The 19,643-nt window shown below is 37.7% G+C and overlaps 1 protein-coding gene across 1 annotated transcript; it reads left to right on the top strand.

Moving 5' to 3' along the window:
• The first annotated feature begins 5,117 nt into the window (after nucleotides 1-5,117).
• On the top strand, nucleotides 5,118-18,710 carry LOC143858385 (palmitoyl-acyl carrier protein thioesterase, chloroplastic-like). The gene is made up of 7 exons (XM_077369022.1): nucleotides 5,118-5,358; nucleotides 6,192-6,873; nucleotides 7,173-7,306; nucleotides 7,598-7,711; nucleotides 7,969-8,140; nucleotides 8,258-8,326; nucleotides 18,043-18,710. The coding sequence occupies exons 2-7, from the start codon at nucleotides 6,370-6,372 to the stop codon at nucleotides 18,316-18,318; spliced, it is 1,269 nt and encodes a 422-aa protein (XP_077225137.1). The 5' UTR covers nucleotides 5,118-5,358; nucleotides 6,192-6,369; the 3' UTR covers nucleotides 18,319-18,710.
• Nucleotides 18,711-19,643: the final 933 nt, after the last annotated feature.

The following is a 19,643-nucleotide window of genomic DNA, read 5'->3' as shown; positions in this document are numbered from 1 at the left end:
TTTCACCTCTTCTTTGCAAGGGCTTCCTTCAGTTTAGACTTCCTCTTTTAAATGACCCGAGGCCCTCAAGTTTTCCCACATATGAGAAGTGATATATTCGCCCCCTTGTCTTCCCGGGCCACCCTCCTCGAGTGTATTTATGATCACCCCCTCAAGTTTTCTCATTATATAGGAGAAGTGATATATTCGCTCCCTTTTCTTCCCTGGGCCACCCTCCTTAAGTGTATTTATGATTACTCTTTTTACAATCCAATGGGATGGCCCAGGGAAGAAAAGGGGGGGCGAATGTATCATTTCCATATAGACATAGACATAGGCTACTGATGTCTGCACTACCATGTTTTGATAATGAGACTAACAGACCTTGTCTTTTATTTTTTAATTAGCTGCTGAGAGTTTTTTGGGTATTGCAATAGCTTTTGACAGATGGTTCAATAATAAAACGCAAGGTGAGTTATTCTCAGTGTCAAGACATGGTAGAGGGAATATCATTGGCCTAACTATAGGAATCTATTGGTTATCACAAGAAAGGCGCATTAAAAACTCTCAACCAAAATGATTTGAGAGGAGTTGGAGTTGTCGATCACCTATGGTCTGTTTGGTTACCTATTCTTAAGGAGATTGAGGGGAGAACATCTTCTTGAGATCTTCTTGAGATTGTTTGGTTGCCTTTTAAGGTCTTTGACCACTAGAGCTGTCGGACGACGGTCGGGTGATGTGGCACGCTCGAGATCTTCTCTCCAAATTTCTTCAAATCGGTGAAATTTGTGGAGAAGAACTTGGGGAGATCTTTTTGCCCTTAACCCAAATCCCCCTAATATTTGCAAGACAAACCAAACAATGTTTCTTTATGAAGAATTTTAGAATACTTCACTAATTCTTGGATGATTTACAATAGAGCTCAAGGTGTGCTTATATTGAGCACATACATGATAAACATAGAAAGAGATCAAGCAGACTATGGAAAGAGATAATGATCGAATATTCTAATCTAATCTACTTACTAATTAAATCTAGCTGCCTATTCTAATGGGTTGCCTCATTAACCAACTTGCCTAATTTCCCACAAGAAGATCTAACAGTGAGGTCTACACCTAATCCAACGGTGGATCTCACATATTCTAACACTTTCTTCCACCCCTAATCTCCCCGTTGACTGATCTGCTTTAGATCTCCCCTTTAATCTCTCCTTTGACCGTTGGGATATAGATCTCCCAACGAATTACCGGCATCCAAACAGAGCATAGTGCATTCTTTTCGAGGTGTAAAGGGTTTCGTTTAGAAAATAAAGACTGAAGGCTATGTTCCCCACTTAATGCAAAAAACATCATCGAAATTACCAAACCAAATCTCAATTTGGAAGTGTCTCCTTTTTCTAAATGTGGGGTTTTAATGAGAGGAATCAGCAGTTGAGATTTGAAATTGGGGGTGATGTCTTTTACTTAGAGGGCATTTAATATTCGTTATTTTTCTGTTTTCTTCCTACTGGGGAAAAATAATTAAAACCCCTTTACTGCAAACTATAATCTACCTACATTTTTGGGTAATAATGAAGATTCTTTTGAACGTCACTTCTTGCACTTTGTTTTTATAAATGGAATGCTAAAATCAGGAGCGCCCTTGAAAAAAACACTGCTGTAAGGGCGCCCCATTATATCCACATCACCCACATGCATTTATCACGTCCTGGAAACAGTCAAGGAATGATAAAAGGGCCTTTGTTAACGGGTATCACGGGGCACTCGTTGAGGTGTATTGAAAATGTAAATCTACACATTGTTTGAGTAATCCCTATGTAAATTTATTGTAGATTTACATTTTCCACGCACCATAATGAGTGCTCTCGCGTTACCAAAACCCATGATAGATAAAATGCATCTGGGCAAAATGGATGCAATGGGTCACCGTTGTGGTTGTGTTTTTACAATCGACCTTCAAATTCAGCGTTCTTCTTTGAGTAATGCCAGGGAAACCGAGAGTACGATGAAAAAGGAGGCCGGAAATATTCATTATCTCCGCATCATCACAAGTGACATGAGCTACCCTTGGGTTTAGGGAAATAACCAAAAAATTTAATTTTTTTGCACACATGGCATATTCTCACTGTAGGTCCCCTGCCCGGTCGTACTCTCGGTCTTCATATCATTTTCCTTCCTCTTTATATAATAGAAGAAATATATCTAGAGAGAGAGAGAGAGAGAGTATTGCCGATTTTCCAACCTTTTCCTTTACCCGGCCACCCTCTTTTTGTGTGAAAAGAGTAATCATAAATACGCTATGAGGGTGGCTGGAGAAAAAAGGGGGCAAGTATATCACTTCCCTTATACTTATGTTGTAGTCCCACACTCCCACATGATTCAAGGGTCTACCTAGGCTATACAGTTTTGTTGTGCTCTGGCATCATGTTGCTGCTTGAACCCTTTGTTAGCAAGACAATCCTCTAAGCCCAATTTCACTTTACTGAAATGCCCCTGTAAATTTCTCCATTGCCCGGATTGTCCTTGTCCCGCGCCATTCATGCCTTCCTATTATTTTATGTAATTTTCTTCTCACCCATGGAACCATTTCAGTCAAAGCAAAATCGTACATTATATAATGATATAGAAGGGAAGTGATATATTCGCACCCTTTTTCTCTCCGTGACACCCTTCCACTGTATTTAGAACTACTCTTTTTGCACCAAAGGGGGTGGTCCTGGGAAGAGAAGGGGTGGAATAATATCATGGACCTTTTGAGAATCGTTTGATTATTCCAAGTGAAGAAAGTAACCTAACACAGCCATATAGAGAGAGAGAGAGAGATTGATTGATTGGAATGGCCAATCTATTAGACTTTTCCCAGTACTTCCTTCTTATTTAATAGCCAACTAGAGAGAGAGAGATTGGAATGCCCAAGCTTTCAGACCTTCCCCAATACGCCTTTCTTATTTATTAGCCAACTAGTCTGAAGTAGACATGTGATCCCACACTAAGACTGTTATTAAATATTAATCAAAACTTGTATTAGGCACGGTTCGTTTTGGATTTTGAGAATGATACAAGTCCAGAACTAATTATTGGTCTCAAAATTAAGGTCCTGTTGACTCTCTTCTACATTTTGACAGCGGATTAAGAGTCCAAAACTGACTCTTAGACTCAAAATTAAATGTAGATTTGAGTCACTATCAACTCTCAAAGTCGCATGCGTGTGATTTTGTCCAATAATCAGTTTTGGACTCAAAATCCAGTGCTTAAAGCCGGATTAGTCGGATCCGATTCAATCCAAACATCGATCTGATGGATTTAGGCGTGCAAAAATCAATGTCTTTAGGAAGCCTTTTAAATCATTCTTGATCGACGGTCTAGAATCATTCGATGAGGGTGGTATCAAGTGCAATAAGGCGGAGTCGTGATAGCCAACAATACACGCTATATCCGATCGGGCATACATACACGCTATATTCCATCTCCATAATCACTATGATTTGATATGCTTAATCAAATAATGGAAGAAACGTGCTGGCAACCATTGAGGCACCAAGAACCAACTAGATTATGGCCGTTTGTAATGAATTTTAAATCGGCAGCAGTTCCATGACCTCATCTACTAGTGATAAATGCTTTACTGACACAACATTGGGGCCGTTTGGATACAAGCGAAAACCAGGATTTTATAAGCTAAAAGCCTAAAACTGGAATTTTTTAATCCAAGATTCCCCGATTGGATACGCGGATTTTTGAATCTTGGATTTCCTAAAAATCGCAGATCGGAGACGAGAGAAAGAGGCCATCCGTCGTTTTCTGATTTCTTACCCTTCTTTCCGTCAGCAAGAGAGTAAGGGGTCATCCCATGTTTCGAGGTTTTAGAAATCTCATGATGGGCGAGAGATTTCTAAAACCTGGATTTCTTACTTAAAATTCAAGATTTTAAAGAGAGCAAAAAAGACCGTGTGTTTCTTCTCTTTTCTCCCATCTAGGATTTTGAAGAATTCCAAGATTCTAAAATCCGCGTATTCAAAATACTCCCAGTTTTAGTTTTTAAAATCTAGGTTCTGGCTTATAAAATCTATGTTTTAGCTTGTAAAAATCTTATAAAATCCATGTTTCTAGATATGGCCCTTCGTGGTGGAGTTTTTGTGGGCCGGTAATTGGCCGGAATAAACTTTACGTACGAATCCTATACTTTTACTAGCGGCCGCCGGTAAAACCCAAAACTTGTTGTAGTCAAACCACAAAACCAAGGGGGACCAATAAACCAATTTGAACACGATGAAGTTTTCATGCGATTCAGTGAACTCGTAACATTGGCTGCAAATTTAGGTGACCTAACTCCGCTTAGACTTAGCTAAAAAATAAAAATAAAAACAAGAGCAAACTATTAAAATTAATTTATCTAGTATATTAAATTGGCTTATTTATTTATTTATTTATTTGTCATCATCTCCCATCAAAATATCAAATCGATTGAGCTACCAAATTAATTGCGGAAAAATTAGAAATATTTTTGAAATTAAAAAACCAAACAAAAGCAATGATTATTTTACCCCACCGCCCCTCTAAGAGTGGGGCTCATTATCCTACAGAGGGAGCGAAAAGATAAACTCTCCTCATCCTCCGTCAGACAGCTTAGACGGTCGAGGGTTCCGGTTAAGAGCTGTACATTACCGGCGCAAGTTAGTAAAAAGCCTCACGCACGTGCAGTGAGCCCAAACCTAGTCGGCGGCATTTTATCTCTCTATCTTAAGTAAATCAAATAATCAAAATAAAAAAAAAGGAAAAGGACGAAGATATTTTCACCCCTCTGCAGTGCGCATTCCCCCCCCCCCCCCCCCCCCCCTTTTAACGTGATTTGATGTCAAAAAGGGTTGAGTTGCCCACTGTTCACGTTATCAGTGGGGCGAATGATTACTGCAGGGGGTGGGGTGAAAAAATATTATCTCCCGAAAAGGGGGAAATCAATCATTATCCCTGGCAAAATCCCGTCATTAAATATAAAAAAGCCAGAGCAGTTTTAATAGAGATTTTGAAAAGTATAGGGGCATTTCAGTCAATAAAAAATGGGTCCTCGAACGAAGGAGAAATTGAACGAGAGAGGCGGGACGCCCAGGTGATTGGTGGGTATATAAAGAGAGAGGGGGGTGAGCGACAGCAAAACCCCCTCCCCACCACCCAAAAACTCGAATTTTTTTTCTTTTCTAGCGTGGAAAAGTTTTTCCACAGAAAAGAGAGACAACGATAGAAAACTTAGAAAAAAGATAGAGAGAAGAAAAGAAGAAAATCTGAAAAAAAAATGGGAAAGAGAAATCTAGCCATGGCGAATCTTCTCTTCATCTAGACGTTCTGCGTTTTTTTCTTCTTTGTATTTCTCTACTTCTGACAGGTGCGGATATTCTTTTCCTCTGCATTTATATTTTCTTATGTTTTTCTTTGGATCTGGAGCTTTCTGTTCTTTTTACAAGTTCCTTTTTTTCGATTTTTAATTTGTTTTTTTTGGTCTGGAAACAGGTATTCGGATGTTTTCTTTTAGATCTGAATTTTTTAGGATCTCCGTATTTTATTTTATTTTTAATTTTAAGAGACCTGTTTTGAATTTTTTGTAGTTTTTTTTTTTTTAATTTTAGGGTTTTGAACTCTGTTTCTGTTGGCGATCACGGAAAAAGGTCGAGATTTTTTCCTTTTTGAGTTCCTGCCTGCCTTATTTCTAGTTTTTTTTTGTTCCTTTTTTGCGCTTGATTAGAAACTTGATTTTATGAATTTTGAATTCCACTACACTTTTTAATTTGTTTTCTCGTTGAATTCGTTGGAAAACATTTTCCTTTTTCTGGTTCCATTACTCGATTTAGAATAATTCTTTTCGTTACGATATGATTCCGATAGCGGAAAAGAAGTGTTAAATCCTGTTTTTTTTTTTTTTAATTGCTAATTCTCTCTCTCTCTCTCGTTTTTTTTTTTTTTTTTGTCGTGAGTCTGTTTTAGGAAGTGAGATAATGAGATTATTTGGATTCATTTATGCGCGTTTATGCTTAAAAACTCAAGAAGTAATCTAAACCTGTTCTTGCACTTTTTAAAGATTGAAATTCCAGAGTGAAGCATTTTTTATTTTTTATTTTGTTCTTTTTTGTGTCCAATTTTTTTGTTCTTTTTTCTTTTTTTGGATTCATTTATGCTTGAAACCCTAGAAATAATCTAAACATGTTCTTTCATTTTTTGAAGATTGAAATTCAAAGTGTGATGCATTTTGGCGGAAGCTTTGCCAACTCAACCCCCAACTTTTGGTAGTCTTACCACAAGGTGCCGATCTGTGATTTCCATCCTCTGATCCAACGGTTATTCTCTTCTGATCTGTGATTCGCATCGGCCGATCCGGCGGCTCTTATCTACCTTCCTCATCATGGTTGCCACAGCTGCCGCCTCCGCGTTCTTCCCAGTCACTTCTTCTTCCACATCGTCGGCAAAAGCATCAATGATGCTTAGTGGTGGTTCTGATAATTTGGATGCTCGCGGTATCAAACCTAAATCCGCCTCATCAGGGGGTTTGCAGGTTAAAGCCAATGCACATGCTGCTCCTAAGATCAATGGTACAAAGGTGACAACACAGACAGGGAGTGCTAAAGACGAGGATTCTTCCCATTCGCCTCCACCAAGGACATTCATCAACCAATTGCCAGATTGGGGCATGCTACTCGCTGCCATTACAACGATTTTCTTGGCAGCTGAGAAGCAGTGGACAAATCTCGATTGGAAGCCAAGGCGGCCTGACATGCTCGTTGATCCGTTTGGTCTGGGGAGGATCGTTCACGATGGATTCATTTTCCGGCAGAACTTTGGGATTAGGTCGTACGAAATAGGCGCTGATCGTACGGCTTCCATAGAAACACTAATGAATCATTTACAGGTAGAAATCATGCAAGTTGTATTTTGAAGTTCTTTTAATGAATAAACCAGAGATGCTGAGTGAAAAAGAAAGAATTTACTATGTTGAAGGTGCACATCATATTCTTGAAGTTCCAATAAAAAAAACCCTACTATTTGCCCTTGTTTCTGGTATTACATATATACTGATCTGTTCATTTTGATAACATATGTGGCGTGTCTTTAAGTATATTGCTTCCTAACACTCTTAGCATGTACAGGAAACACATCTATGGTGTGTCTTTAAGTCTGTTGCTTCCTAACACTCTTGCGCGTGGGCAGGAAACGGCTCTTAACCATGTGAGGAGTGCGGGGCTTCTGGGTGATGGATTTGGTGCGACGCCAGAGATGAGTAGGAGAAATCTGATATGGGTTGTCACCCGGATGCAGGTTCTTGTGGATTGCTACCCTTCTTGGTAAGTTTCTTCTATAAAATTACCCAGCTTACTACTTTTCATTTTTGTTTTTTTTATTACTCCTGTTTTTTGAAAATTTGATTAGATTAACCTGTTGTGTTAAAGTTTGATACTCATCAATTTGGTACATTTTTCTCCTGTGATAGAAGCTCTCAGCTGAATGTTTAAGCCCAAACCCTGAGGCTCACCTATACAGCTTGTTGGTCATGGAGATCCTGGGCATGACCCTCTCTAACTTGTATCAAGTTGTTTTGCTGCCTTTTATTGATTGATGTAGTTTGTGTCTTTCAGGGGTGATATTGTTGAAGTAGACACTTGGGTTGGTCCATCTGGAAAGAATGGGATGCGTCGGGATTGGCTTGTCCGTGACTTCAAGACAGGCCAAACTCTCACACGAGCTACCAGGTTGGAATTTGATGGCAACCAACTTAATAACAGTGCTAACGCTTAGTAATTAATCCATTTGTATAGTTATTATTAATTGGAGTTTAATAAAAGTTCTAATTTCTCCATGTCCCTGTTGTCTTTCGTTTCTTATTTCCTGTTTTGAAATCAATCATAGTTTTCTTGTTTTCTTATTTCCTGTTTTGAAATCAATCATAGTTTTCTTGTTTTCTGATTGGAGTTCTGGCCTTGTTATTGGTTTTAATGTCAACAAGCAGTGTTTGGGTGATGATGAATAAAAAGACAAGAAAGTTATCAAAAATTCCTGAAGAAGTGAGAGGGGAAATAGAGCCTTATTTTATTGAGCATGCTGCTATCCTGGAAGAGGACAGCAGGAAACTACCAAAGCTCGATGATAGCAATGCAGATTATATCTGCAGAGGTTTAACTGTAAGTCTGGCAAACAAAGTTACAGTATTGGCGTTCATCTTTCATTTCTGCTGTTCCAATACACATTAGTTTATATTGCTAGCAATCACTCTTCCTTCCCTTTTGCCAAAACTGCAGCCTCGGTGGAGTGATTTGGACGTCAATCAGCATGTGAACAATGTCAAATACATTGGCTGGATTCTTCAGGTAGTTCTCACTAAAATTTGCCACTAAGTTGCATTCTTTTGTTTATTTTCAGTTATGTGTATCTGCCTATGTTCAAGTACTTTGGTGTATACATGTCTCTGCCTGAAACAGGTTTATGCATGTCTTAGATATTCTTACGTCCCATTTCTTGTTTTTTCCCCTCAATTCTGTAGGTCCTTACAAAATTATGAAATGGAAACTGACTACTTGGGGCCCACATGAGATCTTACAAATATGCCGTGCTTACTTTTATCTTTTTAGTACGGGTGTTGCATATGATTTGGATTTTCTATTCTTTTTACTCTCTAAGAAATAAAAAATAGATTTTCTATTATTCTCTCTATTTTCTCTCAGTTCTGTTTGCAGAGATATAAACTATGAAACGGATAGCTAATCAATTTGGCAAACTCTCAAGGGTCAGAAGGCCCTACAAGTAACTTCTTGTTGAGACAGCAAATAGAAGCTTTATTAAAAATGAAATACAAAAAACAAGATTACAGAGGGAGGGGCGGCCTCAGATTGTTCAGAGGTGGGAGGCTCCACCCATTGGGATGATCAAATTGAAGTTTGATGGTTCGAGTCTTGGAAACCCGGGACCGGATGGGGTTGGCGGTTTGTGTCGTGATGATTGTAGTAATGTGGTGTGGGCTTATTCCAGTCCTCTTGGGATTGTAGTAATGTGGTGTGGGCTTATTCCAGTCCTCTTGGGATTTGTGACGTGGGGCCGAAGTGAAGGCGGTATATTACGGCATTAAAAGACTTGATAAAGGGAGTATGGATCGATCCATTGTGGAGGGGGATTCACTTAATGTGATTCGTTGGTTGAGAGGGGCGGTGGTCCCCCCTTGGAGATTCTCCTCTATTTTTTATTAAATAGAAGATCTAATCTCAGGCTCTGGCGGCTCTGCTATAGTTTTCAATCATGTGCGGCAATCGGCTAATGGGGAGGCGGATTCGTTTTGGGGGGGGGGGGGGGGGGTGTTTAGTCGTATGGGTTTGGAGTGGTTTGACTTCTTTCCTCCGTGAGAGTTGTATTTCTCCTTTTCTGTTTTTGTGTTTCTTGTTCTCTTGTAGTGGTCCTCCTCGGCCCACTTTCTCTTTTCATTAATAATATTCCTCTGCCATTTCAAAAAAAAAAAAACAAGATTACATACGGGCATATATCACTGATTTTCTATGGGGATTTAAGAAATCTTATTTTACAAATCCCTTTAATCTCATAAAAAACTCTTGCTAGTCTCCATGGATCCGACATTTTATTTTTGGCACAAGATATAATTTTAGAGGAATCACCCTCCACAAGAAGCTTCCCACCAAGACTGGTAATGAAGACCTTAGAATTATCAATGAAGCACGCCCTTCGCTTCATTAGAATCCTCATGCCTGGTCCGGAGAGTGCAACATTAACCCCCGCGCGTGCGAATATAGTAAAACCTCACATTGAGGTTGAAGATATGGTGGATTAACAAGTGCAACGATTAGAGCACTCACAGGAAGAAGTGGAGCTGTTTGTGTGCCAAGATTGGAGTCACTAACATGAGAAGGAAACTTCCATACATTTTTTTGGATGGTATAAATGCATTCAAAAGAAAGGGCAACTTCCATACAAAATTTTTGCAGATCTGAACTACTATTGTAATTAATCTTGTTTTCGATCTATTTTGCAATAGTTCATCTTCTTGGATTTGTTATTGACCTAAAGGTGCTTCCTGTGATTTTCTACAATAAATTACTTCTTAGTTGATCCGAGTTTTGGATTATCTTGTTGAAATCTGTAACCAAGAGCTGTCCATTGATGCTTGGATTTTATTTCTTTTAGAAGCTTCACCCCTCTCCCCCAATCAACAAAGTCTTTCAACACGACCCCTTAGAGTAACCTATAAGGACCGAGCATTGTTTTCAAAGGCATTTGAGGCATACGCCTCAAAGCGAGGTGTTCCAAAAATGCCATGAAACGTTTAAAAAAAACATTTTCCCCTTGAGGTTTAATAGTACACCTTTCATTTGAGGTGTAAGCCTCCAACAAAAGGCGTGATGATTTTCACGTTGACCTCCCTATTTCTTTATTTTTCATCTATTTTGTTTTTCTTCCACGAAGTACCTACTAATGCTTAAGTTATATTAAGTATGGTCTATTAAGATCAATTTGAAGAAGAAACTGGATTTTAAGAGACCTACGAGGGTTTTTGTGTTTTAAGAACTTTTTCTCCATACTTTGTTTTTGTGATTTCTCTCCAACTGTTCAACTGCATCATTATCAGTTTCTTTTCAGTGGTTTTCTTTCATAAAAATGAAGTTTGTGGTAATGAAATAATTTGTGAATGTGCACTCTTTTTTTCTGGAAGGGATTTGCTAGACAATTTCGCGGAAAGCTATTTCACGGCTCACTTTTGCTGAGAACAGCCACACAGGCTCACTTTTTAGCAGATTTTGTTTTATTCATTTAATTCATTAAAGGTGGCTATTCTCTTTTGCAAAAGTCAGCTTCAAAATGGTTTTCTGCAAAATTGCCTAGCAAATCCCTTTCCAGGAAGAAGTATATAGTGTTCGAACCTGATGAACAATCATCAACAGAATACAAGGAACTTGCACAGCAACCTAGATTATTTTATTTGATGGGCTATGATTATGTTTTTTTTTATTTGAGGAGTTTGGGAATGCACACAAATTTGTTAATCACCCAACTCTCTGCTTATCTACTTTTTATTATTTGGTTAGTAACTTGGAAATGATAGTTAAATACTTTATTTTGCTAATATATTAATGGTTGAATGATGATAATTTGTTGAAAGTCAAGCACATTTTTAGATTTTTTTATTAACTTTTGTATTCTGCATTATTATTTTATATTTTAAATTTTTATTTAAAGATTTGAAAAAATCATGAGGGTTACCCCTCACGCCTCCCCTTTTACGCTTCATGCGTCAAGAGGAGAATTTGGCTTACGCCTTATGCATTTACCTCTGAGAACACTGGGACTGAGTAAGCATGAATAAAGGCTCTTAGCTCTGTCACAAGTCCTCCTGAAACCTTACCCCACCTACCTCCTCCCTCTAAACATAACTAACTAACTGCACACTGATCACCATGCTTTCAAGTCTCCACATCTACCTAGGTCTGTTCCCACCTCACCCATTCCGAGATTTTACCATAATGATTATTTTCCAAAGGGCAATGCGCTTCCAAAGCCATTCGTTGAGGAGATGGTTATTCCGCAAGTAAATATTTTCAATCTCAATATCCCATTCCACTCTTGGCCGGCTAACAATCTCCCATTTAACTGAGTGTTTCTATCTCTTATCTTCTTCCTTATGTTCCCAAGGAAAGTCTTTATGGAGCTTTCCAATCCATGTAGCGACACCACTAGTATCTTGGTGAGAGACATATAAGTAGGGATATTAGCCAAAGCTGCCTTAATAAGGGTGACCCTCCTACTAAACAAAAAAATACTCCTATTTTGCCAAACTCCTTACAATACATTCCATTGAGAGACCATATGCGGGTGTTTGAATCTAGGGAACAAAAATTATGGAAAATAATTTTTTTCTTGGAGATTTTTTTATGGGTTTTGTTTCTCTAGAATTTCTTTTTCTACATTTTGGTTCCTATCCATTATTTTTCTATTATTCTAAATCCTATTTTTTGGAGAGAGATGTTCCCAACTCAAATTGTTTTTCTAAAACATGAAACCTAGAAATCTCTTCCCTATGTTTTTTTTTTGAAACCCAGATTTTTGAGGGTTTTTGTTCTCGCGATGACGACGCTTAAGAAGACAAGAATGGAGGACAGCGTCGGCATTTTATTGTAACATTGTTAAAAGTTTGAATTTTGTTTTCTCTGGCCTTGGAGTATGCTCTTGGCTATTCATACTATGTAATACATACGTGTTGGGACCTCTGGTCTCCGATGCAATTTTCATGGTATGAATAAATTTGTCATATTTCCAAAAAAAAAAAAAAGACGAGAAGAAGCCCTTGGTCGAGCAATGGCGGATGATTCTTTCATTAAAACAATGGTGGATGATTCTGAAACTCAGAAAAATGATTGGATGAAACCCTAATTTTCTATGCCCCAGATTTGTGTGAATAATGGTAGATTTTTCTTCAGATGACACAATAATGCATGAAAAACTGACACTATACACATGGAGTGTGGTCTTGTGGCAAAGGCTTTTCATGAAGCTCTTGATAGCAGTAGTTGCAGAAATAATTGCAAATATTGATGTGCTGAAAGGACTATGAGCGAAGTTTGAAGAAGACTTAGAGCCAAAAATTGTGAGAGAACTCCGATCGACCAAGGTTGAAGAAGACTCAGCAGCAATTAAAAAACTCAAAATCGGACCGATTTTTCCAGCAAAAAGGAGATGAAAACATTATCTCAAGGGATTTCATGATTCAGTTATTCAATTTCCATTGCTGATTGATCAATTCCATTTTTTCCCCATCACTGCACTTTACTTATATCTTTTCCCAACATTTGCCTTTGCTCCGCTATCATGGATTACTCTGGATTTTCTATCATGGATAACTTTAGATTTCCTCACTTCTGCTTCAAAGTCATTTGCTCAGAGAGAGAGAGAGAGAGAGAGAGAGAGAGAGAGAGAGAGAGAGAGAGAGACGTTTTTTTCTTGGAAAAGAGAATAACCAGCGTAGAAAGTTCTACTTTCTCAATTTTTAGGAGAAAGTTTAATCCCAGGATTTTAGAAACTGCATTTAAGTAGTTTACCAAGCATTAGATTTTTCATTTTTTAGGAAGTTTTTTCCAAGAAAAAAATTACCCGGATCCAAACATGACCTATAACTAACCAATGTAATGATTTCTCTAGTTCTTGACATAAGTCAAAATTAGTCTGTGACTCTGTGGTAGCTTGTATGTAATTGGAACGTGGTAACCTGCTAAGCTAGAGGATCGATCTTGAAACCCTTGCAATCTGGTAATGTTTTTTCATTTAATAACCCACACTTTTCCACATCGGTCTCCTTTCACTCACAATTGAACTATCGACTTATAGAAGTTGCCTTGGAACTCCCTAAATGGTAACATTTTTCTAATCTTCAATGTTTCTTGAGTCATTTATATATCTCTAGACAGTTACCTCTTGAAACTCAAAATCTGTCTCCCATAGATCATCACTAGCATTCATTTCTATTGCTTTTATCTACCTTACCAATTAATCAAGAAACCCCAAAAAAGTATATATTCTAACTCCGATTCTCATATTTTGCAATGTGATCAAATAATCTTAGTTGCTAGATTAAGTTATTTTATCTTGGATATGTGTTGTTTTTCATTTACGTATAATTTTTTTTGATTTAGTGATTTTTTTTTGAAGGGCTTTAATCTCCTCCTGTACCAGTCTTGAACCCTACACCTCATGGCAATAGTGTACTTATTGCCTCTACCACTGGAGCATGTAGGATATTGGTAAATTGATTTACTGACATTTATATAGCCTAGATGAGGGGATGTCCACATCAAATTGTGGCCCCACCATAGCCCACGTACCCTTTTATGCTACGGTGAAAAACCGTAAATCTTAGAAACTTATTATCTTTTCGTTCTATTGGCTAGTGTAGGGCCCACTACTTAACCTTAAAACATTCCTCTATATAAACGCCCATAAAACCCTTCTAAGACCCAATCTTATAAAAATATTAAAGAGCTCCCCTCCCTAATCGACCTTCTCTCCCCCTCTCTTCCTTCGCGCTCTCTCCTAATCGAACCCCCTCTTTTGATCGATATTTGTCCTCCATCTCGTCCTTTTCATTCCATTGATTTCTCTCCCTCTCTCCCATCTTATCTCCATTTGATCTCTCCACTTCTTTGTCTTCTCCTTCCCTCCTTATTACACTTTTTTCACATTCTCCCTTTACCCTGCCATCTATTTCACCATCTTTCTCTTTTCTTACATTCTTCCCTTCCACTCCCCCTTTCCTCTTTGTTTCTTTCTTTGTAGTCCCATCTCTCTCTCTTCCAATTCTCCATTTTCTTTTGTTTTCACCCACTCATCTGGTTTCATAAACCGTTCTCATTGAGTTGGGTTCATAAATCACTTTCCTTTCTATCATTATCTTTCTTCTTTTCTTGATCTTGATTTCTTTTTTGATCTTGGCATCCTTTCATGAGCATGATCTCTATCTTATTCTTGATTCCCTATTCTTCTTCTTTTGGAATTCCCTATTCTTCTTCTTTTGGAATTCCCTATTCTTCTCTCTCTCTCTCTCTCTCTCTCTCTCTCTCTCTCTCTCTTGCTTGAGATCAGCCCTTGTCTCTATTATACTCTAATAAGCTATCCCCCTTCCTCCTTTTGGAGACTGCTTGCAGCAGGACGATGCCTGAGGCTGGTATGTCTTCCTAGGTATGGATCTCTTATTTCTTTTTTATTCAGCCACATCTTTTGGCAATTTGGAGCTAAGGGATTTTGTTGCTAATAATTACGTCTATCTGTAGCAACATATTCGATTTTTACCATTCAAATAAAGCAACATATTAGATTTGAGATTCTAAGATATATTTTTAGGAGTTTTATATCTTTAGTAGTTTCTATATTTTAGTAGTTGGAAAGTTTACTTTTATTAGGTGTATTATTAGAGGTTTTCCTATTTTTTAGAGGTTTAGTAGTTGTCTTTAGAAAGCTGCTAGGATGAGGATTTTTGTTTATTATAAAAGATGTATCGAACATTTGAAAGGGGACTCTTATTGATTTTATGAAATAATACAGAGAAGGGAGAAACATGGACATTTTCCTTTTATCTTCTTCTTCAATCTGCAATAGTAGGTGTGATTGTAGTTCATCCTTGGTAAAACGCACACACATGTGTAGCTAGGCTACATCACTTTTCATATTAGCCTGCTCTTATTTCCCCCGACTCTTCCCCATAACCTTAACCCTGTCCTTTCCCATCGCTTCTCACTCTGAACATATCAACCCAATTATCTTCATATCCTGTTAGCCTCCTTTTGGGCTTTAGTTAAGCATTAGTTTGTAGATATGATTTATTTGATATATTGTTATTGAGGTATGATTTCCTTGCTTAGTTGATTTCTTTTTTATTACAACATAATTTGTTTGGAACTCTTACTTGGATTTATCGAATTCTATTGATGACTTAATTTTAAAGCTTCGGATCTTTATGAAAATTCCAGTTGCTTTGATTATTATATGCTATTTATTTGATTTGGGAGTTATATGCTATTTATTTGATTTGGGAGGGTACGTTGCTTATAATCTAAATTTGAATCCATTTCTAATCTCTTAAGTTCCCAAAAAATGATCAGTGAACCCTAAGTTTGCACCAATTTGGTATTAAAGATAGGTGTGCATCATTTTGTTTCAACTTTCAAAGTTATCTGTCAACTGGGTTTGAGAAAAGTATTTTCTTATGCTGCTACTAATCTGAATTAGAATCTATTTCGAAGCTCTTAAGTTCCCTGAAAATGATATGCGAACCCTAAGCTTGCACGAAGTTGGTATCAGAGCTAGGTTCACATTGTTTTAATTCTAGGTTTTCTTTCACTTGGGTTAGAGGAAAGTATTTCTATTATTTCCAAATACCTAGCTACTCTCTCTCTCTCTCTCTCTCTCTCTCTCTCTCTCTCTCTCTCTCTCTCTCAGCCGGGCGCGACTGCTTTTTAAAGGTGATGTTAGAAGCCTGGAGATTTTAAAAAGGTGTGGCTACTAGCTTTCCTATTATTATTTTGTAGTATTTTTTACTTCCAAAATGGTAGAAGTGGCACAATTTTCATTGCATGGCTGCATTTGTCCTCTTTTTCTCGTTTTCATTCTTAAAGTGCTTGACAAGAATAAACTAGTTCTGCACTCGATGAATAACAATATAATAGAGCTCTCAACTCAACTCAACTAAGCCTTTGTCCCAAACTAGTTGGGGTCGGCTAATGAATCCTTTAGAAAATTTTCACGAAGAAGGTGAAAGAGTCTACATGGCTCAAATTGACTAATTCTAATTCTGACACTAGTGGATCATTTTCTTCCATTCTCTCCTATCCAAGGTCATGTTCTCTGTTATGTTCCTAGCCATCAAGTCTTTCCTCACTGTTTCTACCCAAGTTGTTTTTAGTTTGCCCCTTCCTCTTTTTACTCCATCAACTTGGCATGAGTCACTTCTTCTCACTGGAGCATCCAAAGGCCTACGTTGGATATTCCCTAACCATCTTAAGCGGTGCTCTCTCATCTTCTCCTCAATTGGTGCCACCCCCACCTTTTTAGGGATGTCTTCATTTTTAATTCTATCTAACTTTGTGTGGCCGCACATCTATCTAAGCATTCTCAATAACATTATAATAGATTTGAGTTATGCAAAATATATCTTGACCAATATTTAGAAACTAGCACCGACAATAAATAATAAGAATTAACTCTAGGCATGAGCTGAATCATCAGACTTTTCTTTCATATGAAGGTGGAAATGTCAAATGGTCACTCTGCTTAGCGACAATAATACCAGTCTTAAGTGTCCTTATTTTATAACAGCCAAAGTTGTCTTTGTCTTTTATCTTCAAAAACCTGACATGCTTAACTCAAGTAATTTGACTAATCTATGCAGTTGATTTTAATTGTTTCTTTCCACCTTCAAGCTTTTTGGTCCTCTATTTTTCTATATGCCTGTCTTTGATAAGGTTTTCATCAAGTTATGTTAATATGGAACAACTTTATGTTAAGATATGTTTGGTATTTCTTGCTCCAATTGTTTCACAAAAACCCTTTTGACTCTAGGCCTTCATCATGGTATATTGAGTTTGCTTGTCCTTTGCCTTCTTACTAGCTTCACTGATCGCAAACTCCTCACAATATCTAGCTTCACTAGATATTGTAAACTTCATACACTAAGTCGGAAGACTACATCAAAATTTGCATATCCTTTGTGTATACAAGCTATAATTAATGAGTTATCTGCCCCTCAAGATTCGCCTACACTTTCCAGCAACAGTGTCCAGTTTGGAGATTAGTCCTGCCCTACGAGTGTTGATCATGGAGCTAAGAATCTCACCTACAAAACACTAATCTTTCATTATCTAGTTGGACTTTTGGGGATTAAAAGTTCGAATCATCACAAAGTTGTGTTAGGATTCTGATTAGGAATATTTTATCATTCAAAAAAAAAGAAGCAATTAACTCAGATGGTTCTTTCAATTGTTAGTGATTTAGTCAATAACCTGATTGTAGGATGGGTACTCTACCTGTAGCCCAAAAGAATAAGCTTATGCACTATTTCAACCCTTGACCTTTATGCAGCAATTGTTTTGTACTATTCACAAACATTTGAATATCTGATATGCTCCAATTCTATAAAAGCTTTGATCAAGTATAGTGAACTCACATTTGCGAATTGATTTTGGAATTTTTTTTCTTCTGCCCACATGGAAATTATTCTTGTTCCACCAAGCAGTTATGTATCCCATGTTATGTATCTCATTTCTTCGGAATTTCTTACCTGTCATACTTATGCCCTGTTCGTTTGAGATTGTGGCAACCGATTGTGGGCCCCAAACCGATTACAGGACTCAAAATCAAACGTAATTTTGAGTCCTGTAATCGGTTTGGAGCCCACAATTGGTTGCCACAATCCCAAACGAATAGGGCCTTAGTAGTTTATCATTAGAATCTAGTTTCGGGTTATTTCATTATATCAAAATTTCATGGATTCTCATTTTTTTTAATCCCTATGGCATTTATTAACTTGAGACTGGTTTTACAGAGCGCCCCAATTTCGATCTTGGAGAGTCATGAACTTGCTGGCATGACTCTCGAGTATAGGAGAGAGTGCGGGAGGGACAGCATGCTGCAGTCTCTCGCCGCTGTCTCCGTGGACTGTGAGGGCAACTCCCCAGAAGGTGGAGTTGAGTGTGCGCACTTGCTTCGCCTTGAGGGCGGGGCCGAAATTGTGAGGGGAAGAACAGAATGGCGGCCCAAGCGCACCCACAATTTCAGAAGCATGGGTCAGATGACTCAGATTCCAGCAGAGACCACATAAGAAATGTATTGGGTTTTCTTGCTGGTGTGTAGCATCTTATAGCTTCTGCGTTTTCATCGCTTGTGTAGAAATCCTTCGTGCTCTGAGATAATTTTTTATTTGGTATTTCTTTTCTGTATTTTTTTTTTCTAATATTGGTTCGATCTCCTGCTTTTTCTTGTCTTTATTAGAAGCCAGTGTAATTAGCGATCCTCTGTTTTCATTTCCCCAATTTAGTGGTTGTTTCTTGCTCTGGAAGAAGGTATTGTTTGAAGAAAGTGATTCAGAAGTTTGAAGAAAGTGCTTCGGAAGAATTTCTAGTAAGGGACTGAAGTGTTATTGTATATTTGATATTCCTTCTCTGTTTTTTTTTTTTATTATTTATGTTTCGATTTCCTGCTTTTTCTTGCCGTTATTGGAAGAAAGTGTAATTAGCTATGCTCTGTTTTCATTACCCAAATTAAGTGGCTGTTTCTTGCTCTGGAAGAGGTATTGTTTAGAGAAAGTGATTCATACTTCTGCTTTTCCATGTCACTTTTTTGGAAAACTTCTCGTGTATGAAAACTTGTGTGGTTAAAATCTACCTCTTTAGGCACTGTTTTTGGACTTTGAGAACCGACTGGGAGTCCGAAAATGATTATTGGACTTATGTTTGGCCCCTTTGGCGTGTTTGTTCTGGATTTTACGAACTAATTGTGAGTCCAAAACTGATTATTTGACCCACACAAAATCAATTCTGGCCCTGTTTGTTTTGGATTTGGGTCCAATAATCAGTTTTGGACAATTGGACTCAACATCGGTTCTCAGAATCCAATACAAACAGAGCCACGTTTTGGACTAACAATCGGTTCTCAAAATCACAAACAGTGCCTTAGTCATGCAGCTCCTAACACATTTTATACGTGATTGATGCAAAATCACTTCTTTAGGAGGTAACAGCTATAACTCTTTCATGGGACGAAACCACATAAAATTTTCACACAGAATTCATATCTGTTTTTTGATGAAGAAAATCTACAGTGAAAACCCACACAAAATTCACAGGACGTGAGAGGAGATTTTCTTCTTTTTTACACAAAGGAAGACCCGCATACGCCTAAAGTTTAGGTGACCAAACCCCACTTAGACTTGGGCTAAAAAATAAAAATAAAAACATGAGAAAAAAATTAAAATTAATTTATCTAGTATATTAATTTATCACCCATCAAAATATCAAATCAACTGAGCTACCAAATTAATTGCGGAAAAAATTAGAAATATTTTTCTCTTGGAATGACCATTGAAATTAAAAAAACAAAACAAAGCGCAATGAGTTTTTCATCCCCCCCCCCCTCCGCCCCCAGTCT

Source organism: Tasmannia lanceolata, unplaced genomic scaffold (genome assembly GCF_043159265.1).
Source record: "Tasmannia lanceolata isolate RefF3 unplaced genomic scaffold, GAP_Taslan_0.1 ptg000026l, whole genome shotgun sequence".
Classification (NCBI taxonomy): Eukaryota; Viridiplantae; Streptophyta; class Magnoliopsida; order Canellales; family Winteraceae; genus Tasmannia; species Tasmannia lanceolata.
The sequence above is the reverse complement of the archived record's forward strand: the minus strand, read 5'-3'. Positions and strand labels throughout refer to the sequence as shown.